At 54.4% G+C, this 20161-nt stretch overlaps 2 protein-coding genes across 2 annotated transcripts in view; one reads left to right on the top strand and one right to left on the bottom strand.

Annotated features, from left to right (window-relative positions):
* C20H6orf132 (chromosome 20 C6orf132 homolog) overlaps positions 1 to 11288 on the top strand; it is a 35701-nt gene extending 24413 nt beyond the window's left edge. Inside the window, exons 3-5 of the mRNA XM_027959197.3 lie at positions 2249 to 2324; positions 4581 to 8121; positions 8772 to 11288. Coding sequence (XP_027814998.1) covers positions 2249 to 2324; positions 4581 to 8121; positions 8772 to 8889 — 3735 coding nt within the window. The 3' untranslated portion in view covers positions 8890 to 11288. The remainder of the gene's footprint in view (positions 1 to 2248; positions 2325 to 4580; positions 8122 to 8771) is intronic.
* A 7233-nt stretch (positions 11289 to 18521) lies between these two features.
* The window catches only part of TAF8 (TATA-box binding protein associated factor 8), a 28861-nt gene continuing 27221 nt past the window's right edge, over positions 18522 to 20161 (bottom strand). The window contains exon 9 of the mRNA XM_027959184.3: positions 18522 to 18750. The gene's annotated coding sequence lies outside the window, so the exon portion shown is untranslated. The remainder of the gene's footprint in view (positions 18751 to 20161) is intronic.

The following is a 20161-nucleotide window of genomic DNA, read 5'->3' as shown; positions in this document are numbered from 1 at the left end:
CAACCAGATCTCATTGGAGGAACTGGGAGAGTATCTAGGGTGCCAACAGGAGTCCTCCCTTGTGGGACTTGGCTGTGGGTTGCTCTGAACAGCAGTCAATATGGCCTGGTGCAGACAAGGGATGGCTCCGTAGGAATAACAAGAGCTAACGTTTATTGGGTTTTCACTGCATGTCAGGAGCTAAGTGCTTTTTGTGTATTGCATCACTTAATCTTCACAACTTCCCTAGAATAGGTAAATTCTATTTTTTCTTTTCTGACCGTGCCGTGTGGCATGTGAGAACATAGTTCCCCAACCAGAGATCGAACCTGTGCCCGCTGCCACTGGGAGTGTGGAGTCTTAACCACTGGACTGCCAGGGAAGTCCCAGTAAACTCTATTTTTAAATCAGTTTCATAGTCAAGGAAACTGAGGCACAGAGAACGTAAGTCATTGGCTGAGTCATATAGCCAGTGGGAAGCAGAGCTAGAATTCACATTCAAGCAGTCTGGCTCCAGAACTTTCTCATTCCCTCTACCGCCTTTCTAGAGCGGCTCTGTGAATCCTTTTAGGATTAGAGACTTGGACTTTAGGGAAGCAAAATACTCAGGGGTGGGAGCTCCACAGACCTGGGCTTAGCACCACTGGTCGTGAGAGTGTAAACAACTTAGCAAACTTCTAAACCTCTGCGTTCTCCGGCTCATGGGGACAACTTCTTCATCGCAGGGTAGTGTGATGGTGAGCATGTGTTTACAGCACAGAGCAAGGGGTGTTACTGTTAGAAATGGAGGGTGGGAAGAGGGGCACAGCCTGAACAACACCCAGTATCAGGGATGAACATGAACCAGAGGGGTGGGTTGGAAGGATCCTAGAGAGGGAGCTGGTTCAGTTAGATTGTCGGATTGGCTGTAACAGGTGAATGGAAATTAACACTAGCCTGAAGGATACTGCCAGGGTGTTGAGGACCTTGAAAGCTACCATAAAACGCCCCACAGCTCCTCCAAAGGACAGGTGTGTGGACATTGTTGACATATGGAAATGTGTGTTTGGAGGGAAAGAAAATAGAATGCAAAATAGTATGTACAGACCAACAGCTGTGTAAACGCATTATGGTCTGAAAGCCTAGAGATCAGAAAGGCATCCACAGTGTTGTCGGTACTCCAGGTCACCACTCTTTTCTTATTTACTTTTCTGTAACTACCTAATGAAAACTAAGCGTGAACGGGAGGCCAGGCCAAGGGGGGTTGGCTTTTGATTTTGTGGACATCCCTGGGGAGTCATGCACAGTTTTGTTTTATTTTGTTTTTTGATCTGTTTCAATTGAGATACAGTTCATATACAGTTGACTCTCATTATTTGCAGATTCAGTATCTGTAATTCGCTTAGTCGCTAAAATTTATTTGTAACCCCCCAAATCAGTATTCAAGACACTTTGGCTCAAGTGGAGCAGTGAAAAGTTTGTCACCTGCTGCACAGGGAACCAGCTGAGGTCGAACAAGGCATTTTGCTTCCTTGTTTCAGCCCTTGTACTGTAAATAAGCCTCCTTTTCTGTTTAGTGCCATACTTTTCATATTTCTTTACTTTTTGTTGGTGGTTTTGCTATTTAAAAATAGCCCTCAAGGACTTCCCTGGCAGTCCAATGGTTAAGACTCTGTGTCTCCAATGCAGAGGGGCATGGGTTTGATCCCTGGTCGGGCAACTAAGATCCCACATGTTGCATGGAATGGCTAGCGAAACATTTTTAATTTTAAAAATTAAATGAAACATCCCCTAAGCACAGGGCTGATGTGCTGTCTAATATCCCTACGTGCAAGGAAGCTACGAGGTGCCTTACAGAGAAAATACGTGTATTAGGTAAGCTTCAAAGGCATGAGTTATGGAACTGCCGTGAGTTCAATATCAGCGAGTTAACAACAGACATTAAATAAGGTGTCTTTAAAGAGAAACACGCATAAAGACAAAGTTGTGTATTGATCAGCTGATGAAAGTGACTTGACCAAGATTTACAGGATCCTTACCCTGTATTTCCCTCAGGGCATGGATCCAGTTTTTACTATTTCACTGTTTGCAGCAATTTCACAGACCCTAACTACCACGAATAACAAGACTTGACTGTATCATAAAATTCACCCTTTTAACTGAGCCCATATTTCAGTATATTCACAAGGTTAACCCTGTGGATTTTCCAGCAATTAAAACGGCCTCACGGAGCAGTAAGTTAAGAACTGTCTGTCTTTCCCTGTCCCCTGATGGTTCTGCTCTCTTTCAGGATGCCCAGGAGAACCATGGACTGGCTGTACCCACTCCCTGTGTGCCAGACAGCTTTGCAGACAAACAAGGGACAGGTAAGAGGGCCTCATGCTTGAGACTTGCCCATCTTTCTTTTTTTCCTCCTTAAGCCCAGGCATCTGGACCTCCCTCCCCAGCTGGTGAGAAAGCTGGAGTCCCCAGGCCTCTTGGCTGCTAGCTGCTGTGGGTGGGAGATGAGGAGAGCCATGGCTAAGGCCCAGGGGAGGAAGGATGGTTAGGGACGTGGCCAGAGCAGGAACAAGGGCAGCGTGAGTGATAGAAAGAACCCTGGAGTCAGGCAGCGCTGGCTTTGAGTCCCAGCTCCCCCGCATATTAGCCTCGCTCCCTGGGGCAAGTCACTTAACCCCTTGCCCTCTGTATCTCTGGGCAAGACAATTCCAGTTCTGGAGGCGCAAACAAAGTACTGGATAGGATGTGAGTCACTTCCTGTCATATCCCTGCTCAAAACCCGCCAGTGACTTCCCTTGTCACCTAACGGAAGGGTTCTTGCCAGGATGGCCAGAATCTGGCCCCACCTGGCTTAATCTGCTGGCTTTCTCGTCTCATCCCACTCTCCTTGCCGCTCCTTCAATATCCAGGCTCGTTTCCACCCTCGGGCCTTTGCACTTTCTGCTATCCAGTCTGTTCTTCCCTTGCACATGTGCACAGCTCACTCTCTCTCTCTCATTCCATCTTTGCTCCAATGTCACCTTCTCAGCCAGGTCTTCCCGGACCTCGCTATTCACATTGCACCCCCAGCACCCATCCTGGGTTTCCCCTCTGTATCACTCTTCACCTCGATGTGGTGGAAATTTACTGATATATTCATTGTCTATCTCATTGTCCCGTTAAAACACAAGCTGCAAGAGGGCCAATATTTTGATTATTTTTTGATTTGTCTTTTCTGCTGTGTCCCAGCTCTTAACACTTGGGTGCTCAATAGATGTTGTCTGGAAACTGGGAGGAGCCCTTCAGAGCTGCACATTCCTGGGTTTGTTTCACTCTGTGCCAGAAATTGAGAGGTGGGGGAGGCAAAGGATATGTGCCTCTCAGAGAGGAGTAACCAGGGCATCCTGGTGGTCTGCAGACACTAGGGAGGGGGCAGGGACTGGGGCTGGGGGCTGGGGATTTGAGCCTCTGGGGCTAGGGTGGGGGACTCAGTATCTCTCTAGTGCCTGAGTCATCCAAGTCAATTCATTTCTACACACCCCATCCATCCGGCAGTCCGGAGTCCCTTCCAGTTCTCTGCGAGGTTCTCTGGGTTCTTGGTAGATTCAGGATCTTTAGAAAGCAAGAATTGCTCATGCAGATTTCTTCCTCCCAAACTTTCACCCAAACTTCCTCACTGAGGTGACACTGAGGTGTCCAGGCCCCTACTTCCATCTATGACTTCCTATCTTTCCCAGCTTCCTGTCTTATGCAGAATGAAAAGTTAAGCACAGGTGGTAGTAGTCAAAGGGATTACCATTCTCTGGACCTAGCACTTGATACGGAGAAAGCAATGGCACCCCACTCCAGTACTCTTGCCTGGAAAATCCCATGGATGGAGGAGCCTGGTAGGCTGCAGTCCATGGAGTCGTGAAGAGTCAGACACGACTGAGCGACTTCACTTTCACTTTTCACTTTCCTGCATTGGGGAAGGAAATGGCAACCCACTCCAGTGTTGGGAGAATCCCAGGGATGGGGGAGCCTGGCGGGCTGCCGTCTATGGAGTTGCACAGAGTTGGACACGACTGAAGCGACTTAGCAGTAGCAGCAGCAAGCAGCACCTGATAAGCTCTTTCCTTGCTTTTACAAAAATTCTCTTAATCCTCACAACAGCTTTATGAGGCAATTGCTGACGTTATTCCCATTTTACAGATAATGAAACTGAGGCTCAGCAAGTTTAATCAGTGGGTCCAAGGTCACACACTCAGCAAGTGGAGAGCCTGGATTTGAACCCTGGCGTTTCTGGCTTTGTACCAGCTGAGGCACCTGTAAGAAACACCCGGTGCACTCCAAGGGGCTAACTGAAGAGAGTTTAGTAAAGGAATTATATATAGGACTGTGAGCAGGGCAGAGAAGCATGGAGCCTGAGCCTCGGAAGCCAATGGAGAAAATTCAGCACAGGCTCCAGAGGCTGTGCCAGGGACAGGCAGGGGCAGGGGTCCCTCCCTGGAAAGCAGAGGGTCCCTCCCAGGAGAGGTCAGGAGCCTGGAGACATGGCTGCTCCTCGCTTGGTGTTCAAGAAACTGGCCAGCTGCTCTCTCAGGAGGTCAGCAAGCCCATGCTGCCCACTCACCCTCCTCACCTCTGCCTCTCCCTCCTTTCAGGCACCAGCACGCTCGTCAATGGCAACCTCCGACTATACAGCTCTGTGGGGGACCTAAGGCCTGGGCATTATGGCCAGGACTTACTCATCCCCCCACCTCCCCCGGGCCCAGCGCCGGCGCCACCCCTAGGTGCTCTGCAGCCTCCAGAGTTCTCTCCGCCACCTCCACCCTCCACAGCTCCCCCACCTCCTCCCCTGCTGGAATCACTGCCCCCACCCCCACCCAGCACAGCCCCAGCTCTGCCCCCAGGAATGGGGGCCCTTCCCCACCCACCCACTGTTTCCTCACCATCCACACCCACGCCTCCTGACTTCATTCCTCCCGCACCACCCCAGGCCGTTCAAGCCCCACCTCTACCCCTCTTGCCAGCCCCGACACCCCCAGCCCCAGAGTCTCCTCATACCGTGGGGACACGCCTCTTCCCCACTGGGGGTGTCACCAAGTGGAAATCAGAAGTGGCGCTGAATGGCAGGCAGCCAGAGGTCCCCAGAAGCAGTCCCCCCAGGAGCCCTGCTGAGCCCAAGGGGGCCCTCCCGGGTCTGGAGTCCCACCTCACCTTCCCCCGGTCATTCAAGGTGCCTCCCCCAACCCCAGTCAGGACTTCGTCCATCTCTATTCCAGAAGCACAAGGGACTCCTCCTGAGGACGAAGAGCGCACCAAGAAGGGCCCCGGTCGACCCTCACTGCCTCCTAGCTTCCATATCCGCTCCGCGTGCCAGGCCTACCCCGACAGGGCTGCTGAGCTGGCACGCCCTGAGGAGCCCAGCACTGTGGCACTGGCCGGCCCAAGGCCAGGCCAGCCTCAGGTCCAGAGCAGTGAACAAGCTGAGACGCCACCTCCAGCCCCTCCCCTACCCCCTCCTGCACCCCCACTCCCTCCACCAGCACCCCCACTCCCCCCAGCCGCCCCTCCTCTGCCATCTGCTGAGAAGGCAGCCCCTCCACCTGCTGGCTTGATGAAAAGAACCAAGTTTAGCTTTCCTGCTCCCAAACCCAAACCTGACCCCCCCAGCCCGGAGGAGACAGCCTCTTCGGAGCCCATGGACTGGCGGGACCCCAGCCAGATGGCAAAGCTCCGGGACCAGCTGTCAGCCTATCTTTGCAGCTCCAGGAGAGAGGACCGGCTTGCCAGTCACAGACCAGATCCAATGGCAGCCTCTCAGGAAAGAGAGGACCACAAGCGTCCCAGCCTGCCAGCGAAAGAGGCGCCCCCGAGTCTGCTACAGAAGGAGGCTCCCCCAAGCCTGCCAGAGAAGGAGGCCCCCTCAAGTGTTCCTGAGGAGAGTCCTTGCAGCCGGCCAAAGAAGGCTGCCACCAGCCTGATCCTCCCTCCTGTGGACTACCTCCCCCAAGACGCGCCAACTCCTAGCGTCTGGGAGATCCGGAAGAAGCTGGAGGCCCAGCTTTCCTCATCAGCTGAGAAGGAGGCCAGGCCCAGCAGAGGGTCTCTGCCTCCCAAATCTCAGCCAGAAGGGGGAAGAATCTTTGAAAACAGAGATGATAACAGCAAATTCCCCAAGCCTGTGGCCAAGAATCTGCCACCTCTATCCACCACCCCTCTGCCAAACACACCACTCCAGTCCAAGGTCACACCTGGACCAGCCACCCCACCCAAGGCCACGCCTGAACCAGCCACATCACCCAAGACCACTCCCGGACCAGCCTCACCACCCAAGGCCACATCCGGACCAGCCACACCACCCAAGGTCACGCCCGGACCAGCCACACCACCCAAGGCCACGCCCGGACCAGCCACACCACCCAAGGTCACGCCCGGACCAGCCACACCACCCAAGGCCACTCCTGGACCAGACACACCACCCAAGGCCATGCCCGGACCAGCCACACCACCCAAGGTCACGCCCGGACCAGCCACACCACCCAAGGTCACGCCCGGACCAGCCACACCACCCAAGGCCATGCCCGGACCAGCCTCACCACCCAAGGCCACTCCTGGACCAGACACAACACCCAAGGCCATGCCTGGACCAGCCACACCACCCAAAGCCACGTCTGGACCAGCCACACCACCCAAGGCCACACCCGGACCAGCCACACCATCCAAGGCCACGCCTGGACCAGCCACAACACCCAAGGCCATGCCTGGACCAGCCACACCACCCAAAGCCACGTCTGGACCAGCCACACCACCCAAGGCCACACCTCTACCCATCACATCTTCCCAACTGATAGCAGAAAAGAACCTGGCCCCTGCTGGACAGTGGGAGAAGCCAGAACATGAAGCACTTGCAGTGCCCTCCAAGCCAGAGGTAGAGGGGCACTCCTCAGAGACCAGTAAGCCTCCTACACAGGGAGCCCTCTCATCTCCAGCCTTCCCCCCAAAGATATCACCTGGGCGAGAAGAGGTGCCATGTTTCTACAAGCCCCACTGCAGCCAGAACAGCTCCAGCAGAGAGGTGGCTGTGGTGATACCCACTCTGTCCAGAGGAGAGGCTGCAGGGTCAGGCAAGCCTGTGGAGGTGAAGGAGCCCCAGGAGCTGCCACCCAAACCCCCAGCCTCATCCCAGGCTGCTGACGAACTCCTCAGGCACCCGGTGACGGGGGAGGTGGTGGAGCGGGGTTCCCCGATGGCCCTGCTCCTTGCGGCCAAGCAGAGGGCCCAGAAGGGGAGGCCCAGGGGGGCCCCCCTGGGCCGGCCCTCCCTGCCAGGGAGTCTCCAAGGCCCGAGCCAGCCCGAGGCAGGCTCTGATACCATCTTGTACAACGAGGGCCAGCCCAACTCCTTCACTGTGGTCCCCAAGGTGTCCAAGGAGACTGAGAAGGTCCCCCAGCTAACCTCGCCAGGACAACCCAAAGGACTCTGTCAGTGGGAACTCCAGCCCCGCAGGGACCCGGAGGACACAGAGTCGGGCCGCGGGCCCAGCTCGACAAAGGTGAAGCCCCAGGCCTCTGCGGCCTGGGAGAGACCAGCGCCCTCCAGCCTCCTCCAGGGCCGCCTGCTGCCCAAGTCTTTCTCTTCCCCTCCTTCTCCTTCCCACAAGCCGGAGGAAGACAAGGAGGAGGAGTTCAACTTTGAGGTCATCCCGCCGCCGCCAGAATTCAGCAATGATCCCGAGCCCCCGGCCGCCCCCTTGCAGTATCTGGGGCGTCGGGGTTCCCCTCCCCGGAACAATTTCTCAGACTTGGGGCAGCCCGCGAATGCGGGCCCAGCTCGCGGCTTCTCTCACTTCTCCGCGGATCCAGGTCCGGCCCGGGGCCTGGAGCGCTTCTCCGGCGGAGGCGGGGGCCGCTCGCTCATCAAGAAGCGCCTGTACGTCGGGGAGCCCCACCGCAACCCAGAGCCGCCCCGCGGCGGCACCGGCCGCAGCCTGAGCTTCCCCAACTGCTTCGGGCCGCAGCCCGGGGGCCCCTTCGCAGCGCCCAGCGGCCCGGAGATGCGGCGCGTCAACTCGGCGGGCCGCGGGCCCCCGGGCGGCCTGCACTTGCGGAACATGTCCCTGGAGGGCGCCGCTCGCGGAGAGGCCAAGTACAAAGCTCGCAGCGGCGGCGGCGACTATGGCTGCTCCCCGGCTACCGGCAGGTGAGCGGCAGGCTGGGAAAGCAGGGGAGAGGGGAGCTGGGCTGGGAAGGCAGGGAGAGGGGAGAAGGTAGGGGAGAGGGGAGCTGGGCAGGGAAGGCAGGGGAGAGGGGGCTGGGCAGGGAAGGCAGGGGAGAGGGGGGCTGGGCAGGGAAGGCAGGGGAGAGGGAGGCTCACCCCCAGACCACCCGGAACTGGCCAGGCTGCAGCCATCAGCCTGGACATTTGGTTTTCTCCCTCCTGGCCCTCAGGGCAGAGAGAAGGGGCAGGGAGGCCTGCTTTCCCAACACCCACTGTCTCCTTTGTCTTCTCGCTCCTGCTCCTGTCTCCCTCTTCCTAGAGTTCCCGTGTGGGGTGGGGGGGAGCTGAGCGGTCCTTGAGTGCTGAGATTTCCCATCACCTAGATGCATCCAGAGCCAGGCTAGGAGGGAAGGGTTCTGAGAAGGAGGGTATTGCACGTGTACTCTGGCGACAGGGCCTGGACAAGAGGGAACCCTGGGGCTGATGAGTCAATACTGGGGTCCCACTGGGGAGGATAAGCCCTGGGCTTGAGGGGCAGCTCCATCCTTCCTCTGATGGCCCTGGGGAGATTCACAGGTTGATGGTTAACCAGCTGCAGATACTAACCTCATCTCTCTCCTGCTTCCCGCCAGGTCTCCCCACAACAACATGCACTACGGAAGCTCCATCAACACATTCACTGTGAGGCCTGGGACCCGCCATCCCATCTCCTATGCCTACTCAGGGGCCCATTGGAAGGCCCCCTCCTGAGCTCAGGGTTTTCTCAGCTCTCCTCCAAGGGGTCGGATCCAGGCGCTTGTTTTGGTGGGGTTGGGAGGGATGCAACTGGTGTTAGGTAGCCTTACCCAGACACAGAAGAGTCTTTTGTTTCCCAAAGACAGATGGACAACGAGTGAAGCCTTGGCCCCAGGAAGATCAGGATTGGACTTCTGTTTCCCAAAGCCTTGGTGTGGCTGTGGACTGTCTGCAGAGGAGGGTGGGAGGGAGGAGAGGGAGAAGAGAAGGAACCTTTAAGGACCCGGAGCCTGAGTTTTCATTATCTGGGACTATTTGCCTTAGCAGGGCTTACTGAAAGCAGTTTTCCAAGCAGCCCTGCTGAGCAGGTTCTAAAAGCAAGGGCAGTGGCACTGGCTCCGAATGGGAACCTGATGGGAACCCATCAGAATGGCTGTGGTTGCTGGAAGGCTCACATGAGGGGCTGGGGACCAGCCCTGTCTGGGTAGGGGTGCAGGGTGCTACAGGTTGATCTCAGCTTCCACCTGTCCACCAGTTGCCAATCCAGAGGTGATACCTGGGGTTGCTGGTGTGAAAGCCACAGTGAGGTGGGACCAGGAATATGTAGGCAGAAGTGGGGAAGATACCAGAACAGAGTGCTTTGCACTGACCATGAGTAGGGATGGGGGAATTGGTGGTTCATTTCTCCCTGGCCTTGAGCTACAGAAGGGCCTAGAGAGGGGAGACTTGGCAAGGTTGGGATGGAAGGCAGGGTGGAGGTTTGCTTTTCTACTCAGATCCAGGCAGCCATGATTTGGGGGGTTGGGCCCAAGGAGCCAGAAAGCCTGGGGCTTGACACCAAAGGCCTTGAGTGGTGGTCAGGTCCTGTATGGGATTTGGAGGGGCATCATCCCAACCACCCCTCCCAACCCCAGTACTACAGGTCCCCAATATTATTGAGGCCTTGGGATATGTAACCAAGATGCCAGAAGGCCTTGGAGAGTAGGAGGCGACAGAGATGGTAATAGAGGTCTGAGAAGAGTTTGCTACAAGTAGGGACCGTGATTTGGAAAGTCAAGAGTGCAGGACCAGGCCCGTTCAGAGCAGGGAAACCTGATCAGTAGGGTGACCATTTGTTCTTTGGTGGGAAGTCTGGGTTTAGGCCTGTTTTCCAGCTTATTAGAACCCCTTCCACTTTCAAAAAAGTCCTGGTGTAGATGGTGTCTGGCCATCAGACTCGTCAGGGACCACTACTCCTTGGTCCATCTTGTCTTCAGGTCTTGGTGGGTTGAACTCCTGGGGCCAGGCCAAGGCAGGCTACCTGGGTGAGGGAATAGGGCAGGGGGTGCCTGCCTCAGAGGAACAGGCTGGTGGGGGCACCCAGGAAGCAGTTCCTTTTGGGGGCATGATGCTAGACCTCTGTGATGTGTGCTAACCACTCACAGTACCAGGGTGGGGGGTAGCAGATGACCACTTCAGGGAAAGAGTGCTGGGGTGGGCAGGTGCTCTGATGGGGCAGGATCTGGTCGCCTGTGTCTAAAAAGCCAACCACACCCCAGTGCCAGCAGTGGCTCTATATATATGTATGTATTTCCCCCTGTACAATGTTTTATACAAGATTTCACTAATTTATCTGCTATGTTAAGGCTTGAGGGGTGGGATGTGGACTCCCAGCTGTATCTTGCCCTGGGGTTGGCAGGGAAGGACTGATTCTTTCTTGGCATGGAAATAAACAGGCCAGTCTGGGTAGCCTCCAGCCCTGTGGCTGCAGATTGATGACTGAGACGTCCTGGGCTGTGACGAGAGGTTGGGGGAACTCAGCTGGGGAAGGCCGAGTACAGGGTGGTGGCTGTACCGGGGCCATTATGCTGAGCCCAACTCTTTCTTCTGACCCCTAGGTTTTCTCATTCTCCAAGTCCTTTCAAGGGGAGGGAGTAGAGCTGAAGTCTCGTGATAGCTGAAGTCTCGTGATAACAGACTGTGCCCCAAAGCAAGTCTCTTGAGTCTCTGAACCTCAGTTTCTTCTGTATAATGGATGTGATAACCTACCTCATGAGGCTGTTGTGATGACTAAAGACAGTCGTGCATTCATTTAGCAGGGATCTGAGTGCCCACGAGATAGCAGGCACTGTGCTTAGCACGGGTATACAGCCATCAACATTGACACACCTCCTACCCATGGCAAGACTGTAGTCTCGTGGAGGAGAGAGAATGGAAGGAACGCACAGAAACAGCCTCTATTATAAAGAATGGTAGGGAGGGGAGGAAACAGGGACTATGAGAATAACTGGAGGGTAGAGGGGAGGAGCGGATTGACTTTGACTGGCTGGTCAGGGGGTGGCCTCTTGAAAGTGTGCCATTTATGTGGTTCCAGCCAAGCATCCATCATGTATCTGGCACTCAGTAATTGCTCAATAAACTGCATCTTGTCTGTGGCCCTGCATGGCTTTCCATAAAGCATCTTTAACTTTCCCAGAAGAGGAAACTGAGAACCAGAGGTCGTCTCTCACCGTGTGAGAGTGTGCTTGTTGTGTTTCCTGTGTCTGAGCCTTTTGTGGGGGGGTTTCTGGGAAAGGGAGGCTGGGAGGGTGACTCACTTGTCTGGCAACTTGGAAGGGCCGCCCCTCTCCCATCCTGGGGCTCCCTGGTTCTCTTGTCTCTCACCGTCCCCACCCTGAACTGTGAGCAAGGATGGGGCCCTGCCTCTGGCTGCTCTGCAGGAGGCGAGGATCGAGGAATTACCTTGATTCATCTCTAACTCAGCTCGAAAGTGACCGGGATGGATGTGTGCTCTGTGGTTTTGTTTTTTTGGTTTTTTTTGAAAAAAATCTTTTGACCCTGCTGCATGGCATGTGGGATATTAGTTCCCCGACCGGGGATTTAACCTGTGCCCCCTGCACTGGCAACAGAGTCTTAACCACTGGACCACCCTGTGTCTGAGTCTTAAACTTTGTTAGTCCCAGACTTCTTTAAAGAACTTTTGAGAGCTATGGATGCTCACCCCAGAAAGATGCCCCCACATGCATTTTTACACGTTATTTCAGGCACTCCACAGATTCCCCCAGACTGGGCTCCGTGGACTTCACGCTGAGAACTCCTGATGAAATCGTGGTCGTGGTAACCACCAACAGTGTACTTAATTTTGACAATTTGGAAAATTCATTCCTTTGCTTGTTTACTCCTGACAGTCGTCTAAGGAGTGCCGGCCTCGGGATACTCCTACTTCCATGCTAATGAGAAAATTAGGGCTCCAAGAAGAAGAGTGAATTGTTCAGAATAGCCCACCTGCCTCCAACCTCTGCTTCTCACCACTGCCTGCCTCCCACCATTCCCACGTTTCATCCCTCTTCCTAAACTGTGTACCTGTCAGAGCAGGGATGGGGGAGGGCCTGAGGAGGGAAAAGCTAATAGGCAAAGTTAATGGGTGTAGGTGGCAGAGGTGTTCCTGGATCGGGGTGGTCGCACCTTGGTTTCTGCAGCCTCCTCTGCTTCCTGGACGTGGCCCAAGTCCTGGTACCCAGAACCAACCCCCCCCCATCCCCCTCTGAGGCCTGGCCCAAAGCAGCAGCGGGTCCCGTCCTGGGGCCTGCAGTGATGTCTGAGGCACAGCTTTCTCTGGGGTGGGGTTTCCTGGAAGCAGAGAGGCCTTTACTCACCCCTGCGGAGGCTGCAGGAGAGAGAGGTGCCTTCCACTGGGAGGTGTGAGGGAGTGAGCGGAAGCCTGCCCCTGCCTGCTCACCCCTCACCTGCCTCCCCTCGGCGGCCTCTGGCCACTTTCATCTCTGCAGCTCAAGGGCAGTGCTGGTTTCCCACCATGAGTCAGTCAGCTGCCCAGAATGGGCGGCCCCTGAGTCCAGGCAGAGGAGCTGGGCCTCCTCCTCCCGAAGGCCCAGGGCCGGCCGGCCGCTGCGGACCCGCTGCTGGGGCCTCTGCAGGCGCTTTTGGCCAAGAAGGTGAGAGAAGGAAGGTGCGCTTCTGGGAGGGGGTGGAGACCCTGGCAGCAATGTACGGATGCTGGTCTTTACCTCGAGGGTCCTGTGCTCCTGCCCAGGTCTCAGAGCTCTAGAACCGTCGTCAACACTTGGCACAGGGGAGCCCCTCCCTGCTCCCCTCCTTGAGAACTGCTCTCCAAACTCCTACAGATGGTTCTCTGAGGTCTCCGGTCCTTTAGGAGTCTGTCTCCTTCCTTCCTCCGCCAACCAGTCCCCCTTCTCCATAGCGTCCATGTCAGGAGACTCAGTGGCACCCCCGTCTGGCCTGCACCCATTGCTAACTTGAAAGTACTCTATCCCCAGCCATTTCCCTGTGGATCCTGCCGGCCACTCAGATTCGGCCTCTCCTCTCCCCTCTTTCCTTCTCACACAATCATGAGGCCAGAGCAGCCAGACTGACGGCCTCACTACCTGCCCCCTCGGCTTCCTCAAGGCTGAGTTGCTCTTCAAGGCCCAGCCAGCCCCATGCTGCTCGGAGACCCCTCCCTCCTCCACACCGCGGCACCCACTTCCCTTGGCTGGCTCATCCTTCAGGCCCCGCCAAACATCCCTCACGTCCATGGCCACCTCAGCTCCTGTTAAAGCTCACGGTTCCCCTCACATGATGTTCAGACGCTCTACATCTCCCTCCCCCAGCAGCCTGTTGGCTCCACAAGGATGCCTGTCTTATTCATCACAGCATCTCTGGCTGCTCCTGGGCGCACCAGGTACTAATATGCGTTTGTTGAATGGCTACCTGTTAGTATGTAATCAGATGCTGTCATGCACTATCTAAGTTCCTTGAGGGCAAAGGCCATGTCTCCTATGGACCCGTGATCACGCAACCCTCTGGTTTTTTTTTTTGTTTTTTGTTTTTGGCTGCACTGGGTCTTAGCTGCAGCATGCAGGATCTCCGTTGTATTGTTGGGGATCTTTCGTTACGGCACATGGACTCTCTTTGTGGCATGTGGCTCTATAGTTGCGACACCCGGGCTTAGTTGCTCCACGACATGTGGGGTCTTTCCAGACCAGGGATCGAACCTGCTTCCCTTGCATTACAAGGCAGATTCTCAACCACTGGACCACCAGGGAAATCCCAGCCCTCTTGTTTCTAGATGTCTGTGACCTGATCTAACGCTGAGGTTCCTGCAGGATGTAAAGTAATGGTTTTAGGGACAGGCCTCGTGGGTTTCATCATAATGGCATCAAGATTCCTTGAAGAGGCTCCTGCCTGGTGCGCTGAGACTTTGATGCCCTCTAAGTGGAAGCAGAAGGAGCTGGGTACTACCAGGTGTGGTCCATCTGGTCCTCAGAGGGCTAGGCATGGGAGCCTCGGATGACCCTCGTATCAGGTCAGGGCTGCTGCCCCCTGGAGCTGCCAGCGCCAAGCAGCCCAACGACCTGCCCTCCACGTTCACTCCCCTTCTGCCCTTCCATCCTCAGCACCGTGATCAGTCTCCAGCCTGTCCCTGTGCTGCCAGGGCCAACGTGGGTCGGACAGTGAGAAGCAGCAGCACCCCTGGGGCCAGGGTGGCAGAAGCCAGTCAGGATCAGTCTGTTCACTCCCCCCCCCCCGCCCCTATGCCACAGAGTCCTCCCTCAGGAGGAAGTCTTACAGTTCGAGGGGTTTGGGTTTGTTTTTGCTTTTTTCCACCCCCCTGTTAAACAGCGAGCTCCCTGCACAAAGTTCTCAGCCTTAGGAGGGATCCACACACAGAATGGGGACCCAGCAACATTGCCATCCTCCATTTCTCCCACTGCAGAGTGGCGTCATGTTCCCGGTGCCGCTGAGGTGGGATGTCGCTGGCAGCCCTTCCGTGGGGCATTCCCTTCTCATCCCTGAAAACTGTATTTCTTCCATCTGTCTTCCCCAGACCGAGCCTCCAGTCTCCTTTAAGACTTCCTCCCAGGAGAGTTCTGTGTTCTGCCACTTCGTGTCACTGTCATTTGCTTTCTGAGCCACTCAAAAAGGGTTTGGTAGGTGCCTGCTTCCTCTCTCTCTCTCTCTTACCCTATCTGTGATCTTCCTGCCTTTTGTTTCAAAACTTTCCAGCATTTGTTCCAAATACCCGAGGCAGCACAAACCTGAGGCAGTTCCATCCCACAGTGCTAGAGGGCTGCACAGTACAAGGCAAGGAGCCAACAGGAGTTCCCTGGCGGCCCAGTGGTTAGGACTCCATGCTTTCACTGCCAAAGGCCTGGGTACGATCCCTGGTTAGGGAACTAAGATCCACAAGTCACCCAGTACAGCCAGAAAACAAACAAAGGCAAGGAGTCAGGCAAGAGGCTCACAGTTGAGTGCAGGAGACACACACACACACACAAATAACTAGGATATAAAGCAAGACATTTCAAAGTTCTCCCACCCAGGGGAGCCGGGTGGCCAAATAGAGCAGGTGACCACACGGGACACACTGCTGGCCTAGCACCACGGGCGGCCCCCCTTGCTGGTCTGTGACCAGGTCATCAAGGCCGCCCTCAGCCCTGTGACCCCAGTGGGAGTTCATGCGTGAGCGGGCAGAGGAAGGAGGGCAGGCATCCGTTTATCTGCTTCCTCTACAGTGTCTGACACGCAAACCCTTGGAAAAGGGTACTTGTTATTGCTGAGGCAGACACACACACTGCTGTTGTCTTCGATGACCTCTGCTGGCCCTTTAAGGCGGCCGTTGACATTCACCCATTCACTTTAACCTGATCTCTCCAGGGGGAGTGGAGGGGAGTGAGGAGCGGAAGTCTGTGTCTGTAGCACTGCTGTCCTTGCCCCGAGGGCTAGGCTGAGCCCCGCTTGTGACCCTCACGTGTACATGTGAGGTTGGAACCAGCAGATGGCACTCTGCTCACAGGTACCTGACCTCAAGCCCGGAAAATGATGTTCATGCTGAGGTTGACAGGGCTCCCCTTAGGATCCAGGCACAGAGCTAAGTGCTGCCCCATCTGCTAGTATTTCCCAAACTCGAGCTGCATTAGATATATTGGAGGATTTGTGAAAACACAGATCCCTGGGGCTCATTCCCAGCACTCCTGATTCAGTGAGTTTGCTGTGGGTCCTGAGAATTCACATTTCTAGTCATGTACATATGTGAGAGTTGGACCATCAACAAGGCTGAGTGCCGAAGAATTGATGCTTTCGAACTGTGGTGCAGGAGAAGACTCTCGAGAGTCCCTTGGACAGCAAAGAGATCAAACCAGTCAATCTTAAAGGAAATCAACCCTGAATATTCATTAGAAGGACTGATGCTGAAGCTCTAATACTTTGGCCACCTGATACAAAGAGTCAACTCATTGGCAAAACCCTGATGCTGGGATTGAGGGCAGTAGTAGAAGGGAGCGACCGAGGATGAGGTGGTTGGATGGCATCACCGACTCAATGGACATGAGTTTGAACAAACTCTGGGAGATAGTGAAGGACAGGGAAGCCTGAGTGCTGCAGTTCATGGGGTCGCAAAGATTCAGACAAAACTTAACAACTGAGCATTCCAGTCCCGATGACCCACGGACCACACTGTGAGTAATCATCCCACTCCTCTCTGGGAAGGCAGCATCCAGTTATCAACGAAGAAAAGAGATTCCCAACAGGCCAAGAGACGTGGCCTAAGCCACATGGCGGAGGACAGGGAAGATCCAACCACCTGGGGCCCCGCCCTCTGCCTCAAGGGCACTGTGGCTGGGGTGGCTGTGATGCACCCCTCCTGATTCCAGTAGGGCAGTAAGAGGAGAGAGCAAGGGAGGGACAAGCAGGGTGCTGAAAGGAGGCATGAGGCGTTGTTAGGCTGGGAGGCATTCTCGGGGGTCCAGAGTGTTTTAAAAGCCCTTTACTTCTATTGAATTATAGTCTGGGGGACTTATCTGGTGCTCCAGTGGTTAAGACGCCACACTCTCAATGCTGGGTTCAATTCCTGCCCAGGAAACTAGATCCCACATGCCACAACTAAGACCTGGTACAGTCAAATAAGTAAATATTTTAAAGAAGAAAGAGAGAGGGGGAAAAAAATATATGTATCCTCATAATACTGGCTAATGAGCACTCACACCGCGGATCCGGTGTGGCCACCCTGATCCCCTCCCTTTTCAGGGCTGGAGCTCTGGCTCCCCCTGCTGGCAGAGATGCTGCAACTGTTTGTGCTCAGCTGGGTCCCTCCCCACGGTCCTTTTTCCATATGACTGCCCTTTACATGAGACAGCCACCTCATCCAAGGTCATGTCAGCTCCCTGGAGGCAGCCCATGTTTGTTGATGGCTCCTCCTTCCAAGCCAGGACAACTCTGAAGACTCCTCACAACTCCTGGGCTCCCCCAGGGCGGCTGGCCTTCTCTCCCTGCTCTCCTTTACCCCTCCCTACTTGACAGGTACGCATCCTAAAGGCTCTCCCCAAACACATCCTGTACACAAAGCACAGTGTCCCAGGAACCTATCCTGCCACAACTTATTACACACCATGCACTGTTCTGAGCATTTACACATATTATTTCAAGGAATCCTCCCAGTAACCCCAGGACGTAGGTATTTTTATTATCCCCGGTTTACAGATGAGAAAGGTAACTTGCCTAAGGTCACAGAGCTAGGAAGCTGCACAGCCAGGATTCCTATGCCAGCTCTGAAGTGTTACACACACTGTCTTCTAGAACATTTCTGTGGTCTAGCTTCAAAGAAATTAAAGGAATCAGCCAAAGGAGATTTATTCTGATTTGAGAGGGGAAAAAAAAGCCTTGATCGCTCCCAGTCCTTTTCAGACAGCTCTCTCCAGTGTCTGAATATGCAGCCCTGGTGCCTAATTTTAGTTCAGTGGTTCTTATGGTGAGGAGGGGTGTTGCTCCCTGGGGAACTTTGGCAATGTCTGGAGATATTTATTGTTGTTGTTCCAGATCTGGGAGAAGGGACTTCCCTGTTGGTCTAGTGGCCAAGACTCCATGTTCCCAGTGCAGGGGGCCTGGGTTCAATCCCTGGTCAGGGAACTATTAATAGATCCCACATGCCACGATTAAGAGTTTGAATGCCACAACTAAAGATCCCACATGCCGCAACTAAGACCTGGTGCAGCCAAATAAATAAATTTTAAAAGACCTGCGAGATCCTAAGGGTATTTAGCAGGTGGAGGTCACAGTTACTATTAAACGTCCTACAATGCAAGCAGATCTAGCCCCAAATACCAGTAGACTACAATTGTGTGTGTGTGTGTGTGTGTGTGTGCGTGCGCACACGCACGCGTGTTCCTCTGTCCATGGGATTTCCCAGGAAAGAATACTGGAGTGGGTTACCATTTCCTCGAGAGGATCTTCCTGACCCAAGGATCGAACCCATGTCTCTGCATTGTAGACAGATTCTTTACCACTGAGCCATCAGGGAAGCCCAGACTGAGGTTGAGAAACGCCGTAATCTGGCTTTAAAGCCCAGTCTCCCAGCTGCTTTTACCCTCAAGGACTCCCAGTTTGATGACTAGAGAGCAGGCTTTGGTGGAGGTGGTCAGAGATGTGTGAGCACTGAGGTGGAGAGAAGGTTGGGAAGGCAAACCTCCTACCTCACATCTATCTAGCTAGTAATCAGAGGCGATGAAGTCCCAGAGGCACAAAGCCACTTACCACATTCATGCCTGAAATAGCAGGAGGAGGTTGGAAACTACCTGTATGTCCCTCCACTTGGAATGGGTTAGGTAAGTAAGCCATGGTAGAGCCATACAATGGGACACGGTACAGCCATAAAATAGAGAGAAGTAGCTTTTAATTATTAGCATGGAACCACCACCAAATATACACTGGGAAGTCGGGGGTGAGGAGGAACATGGGTAGTTTATACAGCATCTCCCATTATATAAAAAGGGAAGAAAGGATATACCGGCATTTGTGTTTGATGCATAGACTATTTCCTGAAAAATACATCAGGTGATGTTGACACTGACGTACTGGAGGCCTCCAGGGAAAAGAACTGGGCATCTGGGAGAGAGGGGAGAAGGGGGATGCTTAGTCATTACTTATATCTTTTTCTGTCTTTTAAATGTTATATTGTAGACATATATTTATTATCTATTCAAGATTAAATAACTTTTTAGTAAACTAGGAAAAAAAGAAACACCATAATAAAATAGAGATGACGGTGAGTGAGAGTGTCCATGGGAAATCTGTACCCTCAGGCCAGCTGCTCCCCACTTGTACCTGGGCACTGACAGGTGACATCAGAGAATTAAAGACTTATTTCAGTACGAGCCTTAGTTAAACAGAAGCAGGGTAGACTCACTATCAGTAGTTGAAGAAAATGCATAAACGAATGCCTAAAAGTCCAAAAGGAACACCATTAGAATCTGGGGCCCCAGGGCTTTTTCGTGATGGCAAATACCTGACAACGCCCTTTCTCTGGCCACAGCACAAGCACTTCTAAGAGCCTCCGAGGATGCTGGCCCTTCTATTTAAAAGCCTTCCAGATCATCAGCAACTCATCTGAGTAAAGGGCTTGGGCCAGGGCCCCTTCCAGCCCTGGACCCTGCCAGATCAGGTGACCCCTTTTCTGGGGCAAGGCTGGTACAGAGCCGGCAGACACACTCCAAAACCCAACCTGCCCCGTGGGGGTACAATCTGAGGGCCAGTGCCCTGGCGGGGGTGGGAGGACTTCCGCCCACCAGCTCCACCAGAAGTCTGGTTCCTGCTGACAGCAAAGTAACCTCAGGGCAGAAGACTATAGGAGGTCAGCATTAGGGCAGTTGAGTCTCCGAGGCTGGGTCACCCAAAGCTGGGTCAAGCTCTCTCTGCCCTCCTCAATCCTTACTCACCTCTTCCGGAAGCTTCACTTGCTCACACCCTCCCTGCCCCTTCAGATCTCAGCGCCCTTTTATCGCTTAAGTCCAGCCCTCTATTGACCCTGGCTCCTCTGACTTGGTGAGTGGTGGTAAGCAGGTTCTGGTGTTTATCTGTCTCCCTGACAACACTGCAACCGCCCAGAGGAGGGAATTAATTATCTGTGTGTGTTTGTGTTTCCTCCTCTCCCCTAGGTACAGGGCTCAGGATGCAGGGGGCAGTCCCTTTTGGCCTTGTTGGCTGTCCTGGGGCCAGGACTCACTTCCCCCCAGCTTGATCATGTTTGTTAAGTACCAGACCACAGGAAAGTAACTGAAGAGAAATGGCATCTCTCATGTCCTTCCAGCCAGAAGGCCACCAGGAGCCAGAATGACCCTTTGACAAGCTAAGTCAACGGCTGTCACTGCCTGGTGATCCATCTCACTCTGAATAGCACTGAAAGCCCTGACGCAGGCTCTGTGCTGTGTGGGCCATGCTGCCCCCTGGCCCCCTGATCCTCCCCAGCACCCTCTCTCCCTCTGCTCTCCAGGGTCTAGGGGCCCACATCCTGCCTCAG

The sequence above is a fragment of the Ovis aries genome, chromosome 20 (genome assembly GCF_016772045.2).
Source record: "Ovis aries strain OAR_USU_Benz2616 breed Rambouillet chromosome 20, ARS-UI_Ramb_v3.0, whole genome shotgun sequence".
Classification (NCBI taxonomy): domain Eukaryota; kingdom Metazoa; phylum Chordata; class Mammalia; order Artiodactyla; family Bovidae; genus Ovis; species Ovis aries.
Note: the sequence above shows the minus strand (reverse complement) of the source record. Positions and strands in the feature narration are given on the sequence as shown.